Below are 12,891 nucleotides of genomic sequence, written 5' to 3'. Positions count from 1 at the left end.
AGCGTACCTAGTGGGTGGCCTGGGTCCCTCAGGATGCTTTCTTCTGGAATGGACCAAGGACAGATGAAAGGAGGACAGAAGGGGTTAGAAAAAGTATCAGAGATCAAGAGTGATTACTCAAAAGTGAACTACCCCTGAATGTTGTTTAACTCCCTGAGCCTCAGTGTCCTAATCTGCGAGTGGGGCAAGTGGAGGAGGTACTCCTCCACCCCGCTTTGCCTGAGAGGACAGAATGTGCAAAAGGCTTTGCGTAGTTCCTGGAAATTGCTAAGCGTTAGCACTTATTACAAAGCGGTTCCTAAAAATTTGGGACATGGGCCCCTGGGAGAACCTGATGATACCTGTGGTCCTCCCCTCCCCCAAATGTCACCTCCTAATAAGAGCCCCCAAGAGGTGCCAGGATTAAACGACCACTGAAGTCGGTCCCTAGACCCTGGCAAAGGCTGTCCTTCTACAATGTTTCTTTAGGTGATGCGGTTTCCACTCCCATCCTCGAAGTCTCCACCCGTGGGTCCCTGACAACCGCCACTCCGCCTCGACTGTGCAGGGGTCTTCTCCACGAGGTCTGTGCAGCCCCGGCAGACTTAGCAGCCGCAGGAGGGGGCGGGCCCGGCTCTCGTCCCGCCCCACGTCGGGCTCGGGGTGAGGGCTCCAGCCAGTTACGGGATGGAAACTCCGGGTGTCCAGGGGGGCGGGAGGGAACGGGAGTGGGAGGGAGGTGCGCGGGTGAAAGGCGCATTGATGCAGGCTGCGCCGGCTCGGAGCGCGGCGGGGCCAGACTCTGATCACATCCCGGCTCGCGGTCTCCAAGTCCGGCTCTTGCTCCGACGTCCCGGGGCCGCCGCGCGCCATGCGCCTCCACGGCCCCGCCGCGGTCTCCGCGCCGTGGCTGCTCGGCCTCCTGTTGCTCCTGCTGCTGCAGCTGCGGGCGCCGTCGAGCGCCTCTGAGATCCCCAAAGGGAAGCAGAAGGCGTTGCTCCGGCAGAGGGAGGTGGTGGACCTGGTGAGTGCATGGAGCTGGGCCGGCCGGAGCCGCGGGCAGCACCAGGAGGGCGTCAGTTCATCTGTTCGGGGTGGGGGAGCGGTCTGCACAGCTGGGTGTATATGTCTTGTGTACGCCTGGGCGTCCCGCTTTGTCCCAGTCTACGTGAAAGGAAGGACCTGGGCTCTGCGTGTAGCGGAGTCCTGGGACTCGCAGGGAGACCAAAATGAGAGGGCCACCAAAATGAGAGGGCCACCGTACAGAGGAGATGGGACATGGGTCGGGTGAGATGCCCCAAAGTACAGGGAGTCGCCCAATAATTTCAGGCCTCGGAAGCCCACCCTAGGATGATGGGAAGAGTTAGAGCGGCAGTAAGAGGAGAATGAGGAGTTTGGGTAGGTTAGAACGTTGGCCCGGGAGACCGAGGACTGGCTGATGATCCCTGGGTGGGCTGGGCCGGGGACATGCAACGTGTCCTTTGTTGGGCTAGTGGCCACGTCTGCCCACAAGAGAGAATAACAGCCCTCACAAAGCATCCGTCCAACTCTCTGTAACTTGAAGACTATGAGTCATGTTGGGTCATCTTCCTAGGGAGTATGGGCTGCAATTTACTTGGTCGGACGACCACAGCTGGGGCCAGGAATGGTTCAGAGGGTTTCAGCCCGGAAGGGGAAATGAAGGGGCCCAGCACCAACCCTCCAGGACCCATTCCATTGCTCTGTTTAGAAGATGGGCAGTCAGTCCTTCCAGAACCCCTGGGTCTTCAGCCTGTGGCCACCTGGTAGGAGCATCCCAGTTGAGCTGAGGAAGAAGACTTTCCAAGAGAGCAAATAAATAGTCCAAGTGCTTTCTGAGAGGCTAATAATCTATGGGAAGGTACGTTGGCTTAAAGCTCTTTGCCTCTAAAAGTCAACAAACCCAGTGGAGATCAAGAGTGATCCTTTCACAACTATCATATTCCTTGGCACATAATATCTTCAATTCTTAATACAATCTTAATTGCAGGCAAATATGGTTTACGGGCATTGGAGGACGTAAGAGAGACGGGCATTTTTTATTAAAAAAAAATTGTTCAAATTTGTTAAGCTGCCATTGTAAACTAGCAGTTAGTTGTAAGCCAGAATCAAAAGCTCTAGAAAAAAATTCTCGCCGTTTCACACAGCACTTTTTGGTGATGTGCTGTGTAATTTTGCACCACAAAGCAGACTACTATGTGTGGTATGTGTGGAGGGCTACAATTCTATTTTAAGTGTCTAAATTGTTAAAAAAAAACAAAACAAAACAAAACAAAACAAAACAAAAAAAAAAACTGTACCAAATGAATGTGGTTCATGTGCAGTTTGCATTTGTGAATTTGTAGCTATGATACACAAAATACCCCTTTTCCCATAAAGAAAGCTTGCAATTTTTTTCTTTCCCTCCAAGGATTTACAGTACCCGCGGTTTCCCACAACTCTAGCCCGACTTGGAAAAGCTTACTATGCAGCCAGGCTCAGGTGCATCCTGTAGCTTGGATTTGGTTTTGCTGAGGAAAAAAAATAGCCCACATAGTCGTTAAGGTTTCAACGGATTCCATAAAGAAACTTCTTTGTACGGGATCTTTCAAAGCATTTCTTTCACGCTTCCAGCAAGCTTTGCCCCCTAGTGGCTAGTGAAAGAAACAGAGGTTCATTCCACAGAGATTTACCCAATCCCTACCTGGCAGGTACGAAATACGTGCTGAGTTAGCATTTTAAAGTGAAAGAAGACAAATGTAATACCTGTGGAACCAAATTCAGTAAAATTATGTGGTCTCTGAAATAAAGTTTTTAGATAAAAATCTGAATAAAAATTCTCAATCACATCACTATTGACATTTTGGGCTAGATAATTCTTTGTTGTAGGGACTGTCCTATGTATTGTAGCATATTTAGGAGCATCCCTGGCCTCTGCTCATTTTTGGTTTTTACAACTTGGGAGGAGGGGATGCCAATAGCAATCCCCTCCTCCCAAGTTGTAAAAACCAAAACTGTCTGTAGACATTGCCAGTGTCCCCTGTGGGACAAAATTATTCTCAGTTGAGAACTACTGTTATATAGGAAAATTAAGCTTTGTGTAACATCTTGCTTTTATAGGAATAATAGTGAAGAAATCAAAGAATGCCCGAAGAAATCTTACTATTTCTCCCTGCCCACTTGAAATCTATGTCCAAACATTGCATGTATCTGCTAGTGCAAGTGAATGGAATTACTAAAATGAAAATTAAGTCTAAAATAAACTAGACTGTTTTAGGATATTTTATTTTTTAACAAGTCTTCTAATACTTCTGCAATTTTGTTACTTTTCTTACTATTTCTCTGGCAATAAATAAATAGGAGTGTCTCCCCCCGCCCCCCCCCCCATAATCAGGAAAATAGCAGTGGTCGAAGTCACAAAAATCATTTATCAAAACAAAAATCAAGCTGGTAATTTGAGAAGCAAATTGATGAGCAAACATTAGAAACATGAGGATCCTGCCGAGGCAGTGTCATTATTGGATTTTATAATATGACCATGTCTAGTCCTACCCAGATGGTGAAATTAAAAGATAAGCTTTGAAGTTATTTTAATATATAAGGAACCTTAGTTTTTTTTTTTTATTATTATTATTCTCATTGAACAATATATTTATATAGAATGATTGTATTGGACAATCTACACAATGTGAGAATGTTAAAATAAAAATTTAAGTGATCGGGTTTGGGATTTGGAGGGTCTAATAAGGGGACCAATTCAGGAATTAAACAGATGGATATCAAAATATCACTTATACCACAGATTTGATGACGACATTAGTGCGTGTGGCATATGTGTGGCATGTTTGCTAATGCTCTTTTCTCCAGATCTAGACCCTGGTAAAGTCCCCTCAGGGGAGTGGACATACTTGCCCAGGGTCATTGCTTCATATGCTCTTGGAAAATAAGAATAATCATGCCTGGCATATGCAGTGTTTACTGTGTACTAGGCAATGTTCTAAGCACATTTTATATATTATCTCACATCTCAAAAAACCCTACGGGGTAAGACTCTATTATTTTCCCCATTTTACAGATAGGGATACAGATACTGACATACTGAGTAATTTACTCTATCTCACATAGCTAATAGTGGTGGAGTCAGGATTAAAATTCAGAGAATCTGCCTCCAGGCTCTTAACTTCTACATGCTACCACTGCCATCCCCCACCCCCAAGAAAAACAGAAAATCCTAGCACTTAAGTTAAGGCATTTGATAAATTACAGCCACCCTATTGAAAACTAGTGGTTACCTACAATGAAGTCATTTACTCCTTTTCAAGGGGGAGGGGTGGGGTTGGAGGTCAGAAGTGTTACCATAGTGACACAGAATTAGAGAGGAGAATCAGGGGACATGTTATCTAACTTAGAGATATTGCCAGTGTAAGATAATTATTGACTGTTAAGATTTTATTTTGTAATTATATCTCTAGGAATTTATCTTATGGAAATAATTCAAAAGAAGAAAAAAGCCATGTGGTTAAAGATTTTCATTATAGTAATATTAATACTAGAAAAAAAATAGAAATAACCTAAGTATTCCAAAATAGTGCAGTGTACAATTTTGCATAAAATTGTAAAGGTAGAATTTTGAAATCCAAGTCTTTTTATAACATATAGGTTTAGAAGAAAAATGCAGTACATCAAATGATGTCTACCTTGGAATACAGCTTTTATGTACGCTTTTAATGAGCAGCAGAAAAAAGCAGTCGAATGAAAACATTTTGATTTGTGTATGTATGTAAAGTCTGTGCGATAAAGAAAATAGGAAAGAGATCTCAATATTTTAGAAATAACTTTAAAATCAATTCTCTATACTAACTCATCTGGAACATGAGCAAGTGGTAAGAAAGGATTCTTGACTCCAAGAGCTCAAAATGAATGCACATCTAATCTGATTGAGTCTTTGACTCTGAATTGGTGAGTTTTTTCCCCTTTCCTATTTCCGCTGTAGTATAATGGAATGTGCTTACAAGGGCCTGCGGGGGTACCTGGTCGAGACGGGAGCCCTGGGGCCAATGGTATTCCTGGCACCCCTGGGATCCCAGGTCGGGATGGATTCAAAGGAGAAAAGGGGGAATGCCTAAGGGAAACCTTTGAGGAGTCCTGGACACCCAACTACAAGCAGTGTTCATGGAGTTCGCTGAATTATGGCATAGATCTTGGGAAAATTGCGGTAAGTAAAATCTGAATTATTTTGAAGTTAAAGCAAAACTTAAGTGTTTTCAAAGTTGAGTGTTAATTTTAGGTGAAATTTTATTTTATTTTTACTAAAAGACTTAAAAATTAAGGAGTAGTTATCATGAGACATTAACTTAAAATTAATGAGAAAAAATTGATAACATTAATTTTATAAAGGTATTTCTAAAACAAAGAAATCACTATATGATTTTTAACCCTAATAACCAAGTAACTTTTTTCTAAAAAAATGCAAACAAAAAGAGAGAGCATATGTGTCTTTGTCCACAAGATTGGACAGTGAGCAACTTTCTAATCTTATCCTAAAGTAAATTTAAATTAGTCTAAGAAATAAAGGTGGGAAGAAATTTCTAAAAAATTACTACATGACAGGAATTATCTGCCATTGGTATTTGTCCTTATTCTGGGTAGCTGGCCCGGCTTAAAATTGATCAGCCTAAGAGAAGTGGAATGGACCAGAGATATACTACTGTGACCATTTAAAATTATTCTGCAACATTTACAGGGAATATTACTCAAAATGGCCTGTCTGGCAATGCATTTTTGATTAATGACTCAGTCACTTTGATCAGTGTTTGCTTCAAAAGTACCAGGCAAGCCCACTGGGATGGCGTAGTCGAAGAAGTTGGTGCTTTTCTTAAGCCTCTCTTTTGTTGACCAACTCTGTACATGGTTCCATATCCACGATATATCAACCACCACTATCACCAGGCAAATAGAAGAGATTTTATTTTCGTAAAACTCTAAGGTTTTAAACTGTGTATTATCTCTGATCCTTGTCTCTGCTCTTTAATATCTGCTCTATTATCTATAAAAAAGTTTGAGACCGTCTTGATTTTTTTGAATGTGTGATAGAATTTCCATATAGCTTCCATAGTTTTGGTGACTGATCATTTTTATTTGTGATTTCTTAGAAAGCATTTTGTTAAAATGTTGCTTACTCCCTCAAACATTTGACTGGTTACTTATTTATAGCTCATTGAAAGTTGCCGAGTTCTCTCTAAAACTTACCCCTGTGGACTCTGAATTATTAATATGTTTTCAAGTTCCTTTTAGCCATAGTCAGAATGGGTTTGGGAGCCTTCTGGAAGGAGAAGATCATAGGACCGATGCAGGACAGGGCAAATTACCCCGAGTGGGAGGTTGAGGAGGAGACCAAGCCCTGGACCGAGAGAAGAAGAGGGTCCTTTGGCAGAGAGTGTGGAAAGAATTCAACACACAAGCCAAAGTTAGAGTCAAAGGAAAGTTTCTTAGAAAAGGGGTAACCCTCCAGAGTGTGGTCTCCTCTCAGAGGCAGAGAGTGAGACGGACAATGAGAAGAATACGGAGAGGGATACTGAGTATTGGGCGAATTCAGTTTCTATATCATTCTTTAGTTTATAGTTTAAAAGACTTTGTTAACACATTTCCTTTGATGTGGACATACAGTGAGGAAGGAGAAGAGAATATAGAGTGAAAAGGTAAGAATATGTAGAGTGAAAGGCCTGCTGGGAGTTCCCAGACTTTAATCCATAGGTTCCCCAAGGTTCTAGCCATAGGGAATGACTGTTTTTCTTGTGTGGGGAATGGGTTGTTAGTAATCCAGCAGAAATCTTCCTTCGTTTCTGCAGGTTCCTCCTGGCCTGGCTGTAAGGCTGATCAGTATATCACAGTCTCTGATTGTGGCTTGATTAACACTTTTTAATTCTCTTGCCTCCTCCCTACATGAAGACCATGAGGCAATTGACAGACAACATTTGCAAAGACCTATTAGAGAAAAAAAAAAAAACCACCTAGGCCTTATATTGCATCAGATAGGTAAACATTAAGACACTCACTTGTGCTTGACACCCTGCTACTGTTTGCTGTTGATCAAATAGAAACAGGTCAAGAGTAAATATACCTGGACAGTGCTAGCGTAGAATGTGAGTTCCATGAGGGCAGGGATTCCGTTTTGTTTATTGATGTATCTGTGGCATCCAGCACATAGGGCTCAGGAAATACTTTTGGAATGAAAACAGAAAGTAAATATATATATTGGTTTGGTCTAAATACCGAAGACTAGTTGTTCTGGGTAAAAGTGAAAGATATCTCCCATGGGGTGAATACCATCATTTGATTTTTTTATAGTTCCTAATATCAGAGTCTCATCTGTCTTGTAGAACATCTTCCTCCCTCTGTAAAAGTTAAGCTTTTTAAATGCGGTTTGGGGGAAAGGATAGTTAAATAAAATTCACAATACAATTTGAAAGCATCTTTTTAATTGAAATTGAAGGCCTTCGGTTAAATGGCAGAAGCTCATGCTGCCAACGTTGGTATTTCACGTTCAACGGAGCTGAATGTTCAGGACCTCTTCCCATTGAAGCCATAATTTATTTGGACCAAGGAAGCCCTGAACTGAATTCAACAATTAATATTCATCGCACTTCTTCCGGTATGTAGAATAGCAACATTGCAGAATGTGTCTCAGATCTTTAGAGACCAGAGATCAATTGAGAGTCCACCATCATGTCGGGTCACAAGGCTGTTGTAAAGAGACCTGCAGCAAGTTTTCAACTCAGAATTCTCCATCCTGGTTGCATTTTAGGATTTCCTGAAATGGATCTTTAAAAAAATATGTGGATGCCTGGGTCTCGTCTCTGACCAACTGAATCAGATTATCTGGGGGTAAGACTGTATTTTTAAAAAGAACCCCAAGGTCGAAAATCACTGAGTTAGATGAAATGGCAAAACAGCCAATAATGTCATAGAGCAGTGGTTTCCAGCCTTGGCTACACACTGGCTCAACTGGGGAACTTTAAAAAAAATCCCCATGCCTGGGCACCCTCACTCCAAAGAGTCTAACTTAATGCGTCTGGTGCTCCCTAGGAAATAGGACTTCCAAATCTCTGGTTATTCTAATCTTCAGCCAAGGTCGAGAACCTCTAGTTTAAATTGATAAGGAGACTGATTTTTCTGCCCTCTGCTTTAAAAGAGTAGATGCAGTCTGCTGAATTTGTAAGAGAACATTTCTATATTGTTCCTGCCTTCTCTGTTTGTTTCTATCTAGTATCAGAGAAAAGACATTCGATTAAACCAGTGGTCAGCTGAGCTGTAAGAAAAAAATTGGTTCGTTTTAAGATTCGTTTAAGAAAGTTTAGAAGAAACCAAACAGTAGCAGTGGGGGAAATTACCTATTCATGTCACCGTCTAGACACATCACTATCCAGATTTGGCTGCCAGCCCTTTTAGTTTCTTGAGTGGCTGTGGGGTGGCACGCCATGACACCACAGGCCGGGAGAATCACACGATGTAGATATTGCTGGCTTCATTTTCCTGATTTCTTGAAGGGATTTCTCACTACTTTTTGTACTTAAAAGTAGCTAAGGGAAGAGAATAGATTCCCCTGTTAACACTGTTAACCAGAGGAAATAATTATATGGCAGCGTTCTTTGAGGATCTAAGTCGGATACTTAACCCAAAAACTAATGTTAACATTGCACACTTATCCCTAGGAAATCAAGGGCATCCCTTCCACATTCTTCCTCAAATCTCCACAGTATTCTTGAGATGTAAAGAAGGCATTGTAAGCCCCTCTCTTTGCACATAGAGAAGGGCCAGGGAAGTAAAGTGTCTCATTCAGGACAGCAGAATCAGTGTTCAGGAGAGCAGAAACCAGGCCCCTGCCCTCTTATTTCACCCAGCTCTCTCTTTGATCAGATTAAAAAGCCTCACCTCTAAGTCCTTATTAGATGCATGTGCTGGAAAGGAAGATGTGCTTTCCCCTCTGAGAAGCAGTGTCTAAAATTTTTTTTAAAAAATCTAGATATAAAATTAAATTTGATTAGGAAGTGATATGTGTTTAGATAAGAGCTGATATAATCAATTTACTTTCAATTATCTTCAAGGTGTGTGTGTTAATATCTTGCTATAATGTAAGCCCTCAGGCCCAGAAACTGTGACCTATACACGCATATACTTTATAAATTACTTAACATGGCACTTCCCAGCCATGATGTAAAACCTCATTTGGTGTGTTCTATTCAGTTGGGTGGACTGTCAGAAGCAATTTGTTATTTGTAACAGTTTTTTGTATTAAGATGAATTGAAGGTTACCGCTGCAATAAAATCACTTTCCCTTGCACAGATACTCTTTCTTGAAGGAAAGGAAAGGGGATGTACTTACATTAACACATCAGAGGATGACTTAATGCCTTGAATGTGCCCATGGGAGTTTGAAAAACATTTGAATGTCATCTTATTGCCTGGGTCTAGGAGGAAAACCGGTTGAGAACCCCTAATCCAACATATTTTAGGTGGTTAATAAGCTGCAATAATTTAGTATAGCAAAAATGTTCATTCATTCAGAAAATATTTTTTCATTTGTTAAAGACCGTGAAGTGACTTTTTGACTCTCCCCGCATGAGGGTGACGCTGGAACCAAGCTTGTCTGACATCCTGTGGGGGAGCGAACAAGTTTCTAGGCTGTGGATGTCAAGACCTCGGAAAAATATGAGGATTTCTGGGCATTCTCACCTGGCATGGTACTGAGGATACCAGATTAAATGAGACTGTGGGCACACTGCTTAGTTCTCCCGACTTTGAAAGGGGACCGAACCAGACCCAGGTCCCTGGATTCTGAAGGACTTGCCTCAGACTGCTTTAGGCCTACATCCCTGAGGCTCAACTGGAATGAACTAACCTACTAAATGAGAAACCTGACCAGTCACATTATGTCATCTGTACACTACTATGTGTCAGGACTCATTTTCTTAAAGAATCTACAATCTCTGGTTCCTTTTCCCCTTAAACAGACATCAAAGGGGCTAGATCTTTTTGCCTGTTCAAATGACCACTGGGAGAAGTTTTTCTCTTTAATGTAGGAGAAGAACCTTGGTAAGATGAAATGCAAATTGTTTATTAGTATGTCAAAGACCACAGACCCTGAGAAAAAGTATATATTTTTATATAGCATAAGAGGGAAAGCAGAGTTGTTTTTTTGTTTGTTTCTTTTTTTTCATTGTGAGGAAATTCTGTATAAAATGAGATTCCCAGAATGAAGGACTGTTATAATGATCATGCTCGAATTTCTTTTAATATTATAAAAGCTCTCTCTTCTACTTGAATACCCTTAAGTGTAGAAGTAAGTGTTAAGAAGGGCTTTCTTTAAAAAAAAAAAAAGACTTCCAAATCAAATAAAGTCTTGGCTTTTGAAAGTGTAGGCTTACTTTGTCTAGTCAAATAAATTGTTTTTATTGACGTTTTAGGTCATCTCTATAACTAAAAAACTTCTGGTTTTATCCTTAAAACCTGTAAGAAAACTGCCTGTTAAACTTATATTATAGAATGGATATGTATCCATCTTTTAAAAATATTTATCTGCTAAGAAAAAGAGAATTTATCTTTATGAAATCCTTATCAAGTATTAGAGTCTTTAATTCACTGTACATTAGATTATCTAGCTTGCTAAAGTAATAAAATTTAACTAAAGGATTTTGCTTTCTAAAGAAAGATGTACCTTTCACCTTTGTTTTGCAGTGGAAGGACTTTGTGAAGGAATTGGTGCCGGGTTAGTGGATGTGGCTATCTGGGTTGGTACTTGTTCAGATTACCCCAAAGGAGATGCCTCTACTGGATGGAATTCAGTGTCTCGCATCATTATTGAAGAACTGCCAAAATAGATTCTTTAATTTTCATTACCTACCTCTTTTTTATTATATCTTTGAATGGTTCATTTTAGTGACATTTAATTTTTAGGTATATATCTGAAAAACAAAGCTAAATGTGTTTACAGACCAGAGTGTGATTTCATACTGTTTTTAAGTCCAGTATTCATTTTCCTTCCATCAAAGATTATTTCGGGATTTTGTAGTTGAATAGAATTCTTTCGTCATAGTCCCATTCTCTGAATCTATAATTTAGAATATCATTGTAGTTTAAAAGTTTTCCTATTCTCTCAGCATAACACTTTTTTAAAATATAAAAGCTACCAGTGTTTGTACAAGCTGTAAATTGTTCAAAATTTTTTTGTATCTGTGAAATAAAACTTATTTCAAACAACTTTAATATCTTTAACCTAATTGCCACTAAAATGAGTTTCTAGTACTTTTTATCTGAAAAGTTCATTGTTAAATGAATAAATACAAATTTAGATTTAACTCAACTCATTTAGTGTAGGTACAGTGTTCCATATTTCAAGGGATACAAAGAGAAAGGACATTTATGTGTCAGGAAATACACAAGCACTTGAAGAATTTTATCTTAACAAAGAGTAAAAAGATGTGAATTCTTGTCTCAAATTGCTTACCATCTGGTAGGAAGGATAAGAGATATACAAAAAGACCAATAAATCAAAGATTATATGTCGACTGTTATAAAAGTTGTGGAAAGGGATGATATAATTCAAAGCAAGATCTATCACTTCTAGTTGAGGCAATCAGAAAGAATTCACGATGAACGAAGTACAGGTAAGACTAATAAAGTTAAGTAAATCCTGGGCTTGAATTGGAAGTGTCAGTATGAATTCATAAAGTACTTTATCATAAGTAAAGCTATAAAACAATAACAACAAAATCTCCTAACTTTGTTTACTGAAAAGGCCTATAAATGATGACTGATGTAGTAATGCCCAGATTGTGATCACAACATACCATTTCCTACTCAAAGGAATCCAGGCTCCATGAAGAAATGGGTGGTTTCATCTCTGGGGCAGGAAATGTACAATATGAGCCTGGAACATCTTGTCATACTGGAAAACAAAGCAACTACCAAAGACAACTCAAAAGGATCCAAGAGCCAACCTGAATTGGTTCCCGTTGGCAAAGATGATACGATTTAAGCATCAATAAAGATAGTAACTGCAATGGTTTGAACCACATCAAATATGTTTAAATGCATGAGTTCATAATGATATTGACATGAAATTCATTGGTCAACTTTAAGGACACCAGCAAACCAACTTGTTACTTTGAAAATTGGTACAGTTAAAAACAAGTATTTAGTATACTTTCTCCAAATGAACTGTATTTCTGGGTAACCAAATTAATTGTTGATAAAGGAGAATTTTGCCTTATAGAAGTGTGTGTATGCGAATTAAGGGATCTAGCAATGAACATCTGTTGACTGATAACATTCCAAAGAGAAAGACCAGACTATGTGCCTCCTAATGAAAGTTCATTAATGCCACCCAAGAAGTGGTTTTGCCAAGAAACAATCAAACCTGGGCCTGATTTAGCCTTCAGATATAACCACTACATTTTAGGAAATACAGGGGATAGAAAGACATGCTAATTGATATGACAAGGTTATAATCAGCAAATCCAGACTGTGGGAAACTCGAAAGAACTTGGTTTCTTCAACAAATAGCAAGAAAAAAGAAAAAACATGGACTAAAAGAGATTTAATATATCAACCCATTTCAATGTTTGGATTTTATTTGGATGCTTGAGGTAGTTAAAGACATTTGAACATTGGATATTTGATATTAAACATTTTTCAGGTGTGATAATGGTATTGTGGTTATTTTTAAATGATGCTTATCTTTTAGAGCTATTGAACTATTTAAGATAAAGTGATGCGATGTCTGGAATTTGTTTCAAAATAATCTGGAAATGAAAAGTGGGTGAAAGGGGATTTTGGTGAAAAAAATAATGAAAGTAGGTAGAAGCTAACAAATGAGAACAGATTCTTACAAAAGGAGCCTGAAATTAGGCATTTTGG

The 12,891-nt window shown here is 39.6% G+C and overlaps 1 protein-coding gene across 1 annotated transcript; it reads left to right on the top strand.

Moving 5' to 3' along the window:
- Positions 1 to 724: 724 nt before the first annotated feature.
- Positions 725 to 12,674, top strand: CTHRC1 (collagen triple helix repeat containing 1). The gene is given in 5 exon segments (XM_006916627.3): positions 725 to 1,003; positions 4,970 to 5,252; positions 6,867 to 6,875; positions 7,469 to 7,627; positions 10,711 to 12,674. Coding segments are annotated over 5 exon segments (747 nt in total). The 5' UTR covers positions 725 to 850; the 3' UTR covers positions 10,854 to 12,674.
- The last annotated feature ends 217 nt before the right edge of the window (positions 12,675 to 12,891 follow it).

The sequence above is a fragment of the Pteropus alecto genome, unplaced genomic scaffold (assembly GCF_000325575.1).
Source record: "Pteropus alecto unplaced genomic scaffold, ASM32557v1 scaffold164, whole genome shotgun sequence".
Classification (NCBI taxonomy): domain Eukaryota; kingdom Metazoa; phylum Chordata; class Mammalia; order Chiroptera; family Pteropodidae; genus Pteropus; species Pteropus alecto.
Note: the sequence above shows the minus strand (reverse complement) of the source record. Positions and strands in the feature narration are given on the sequence as shown.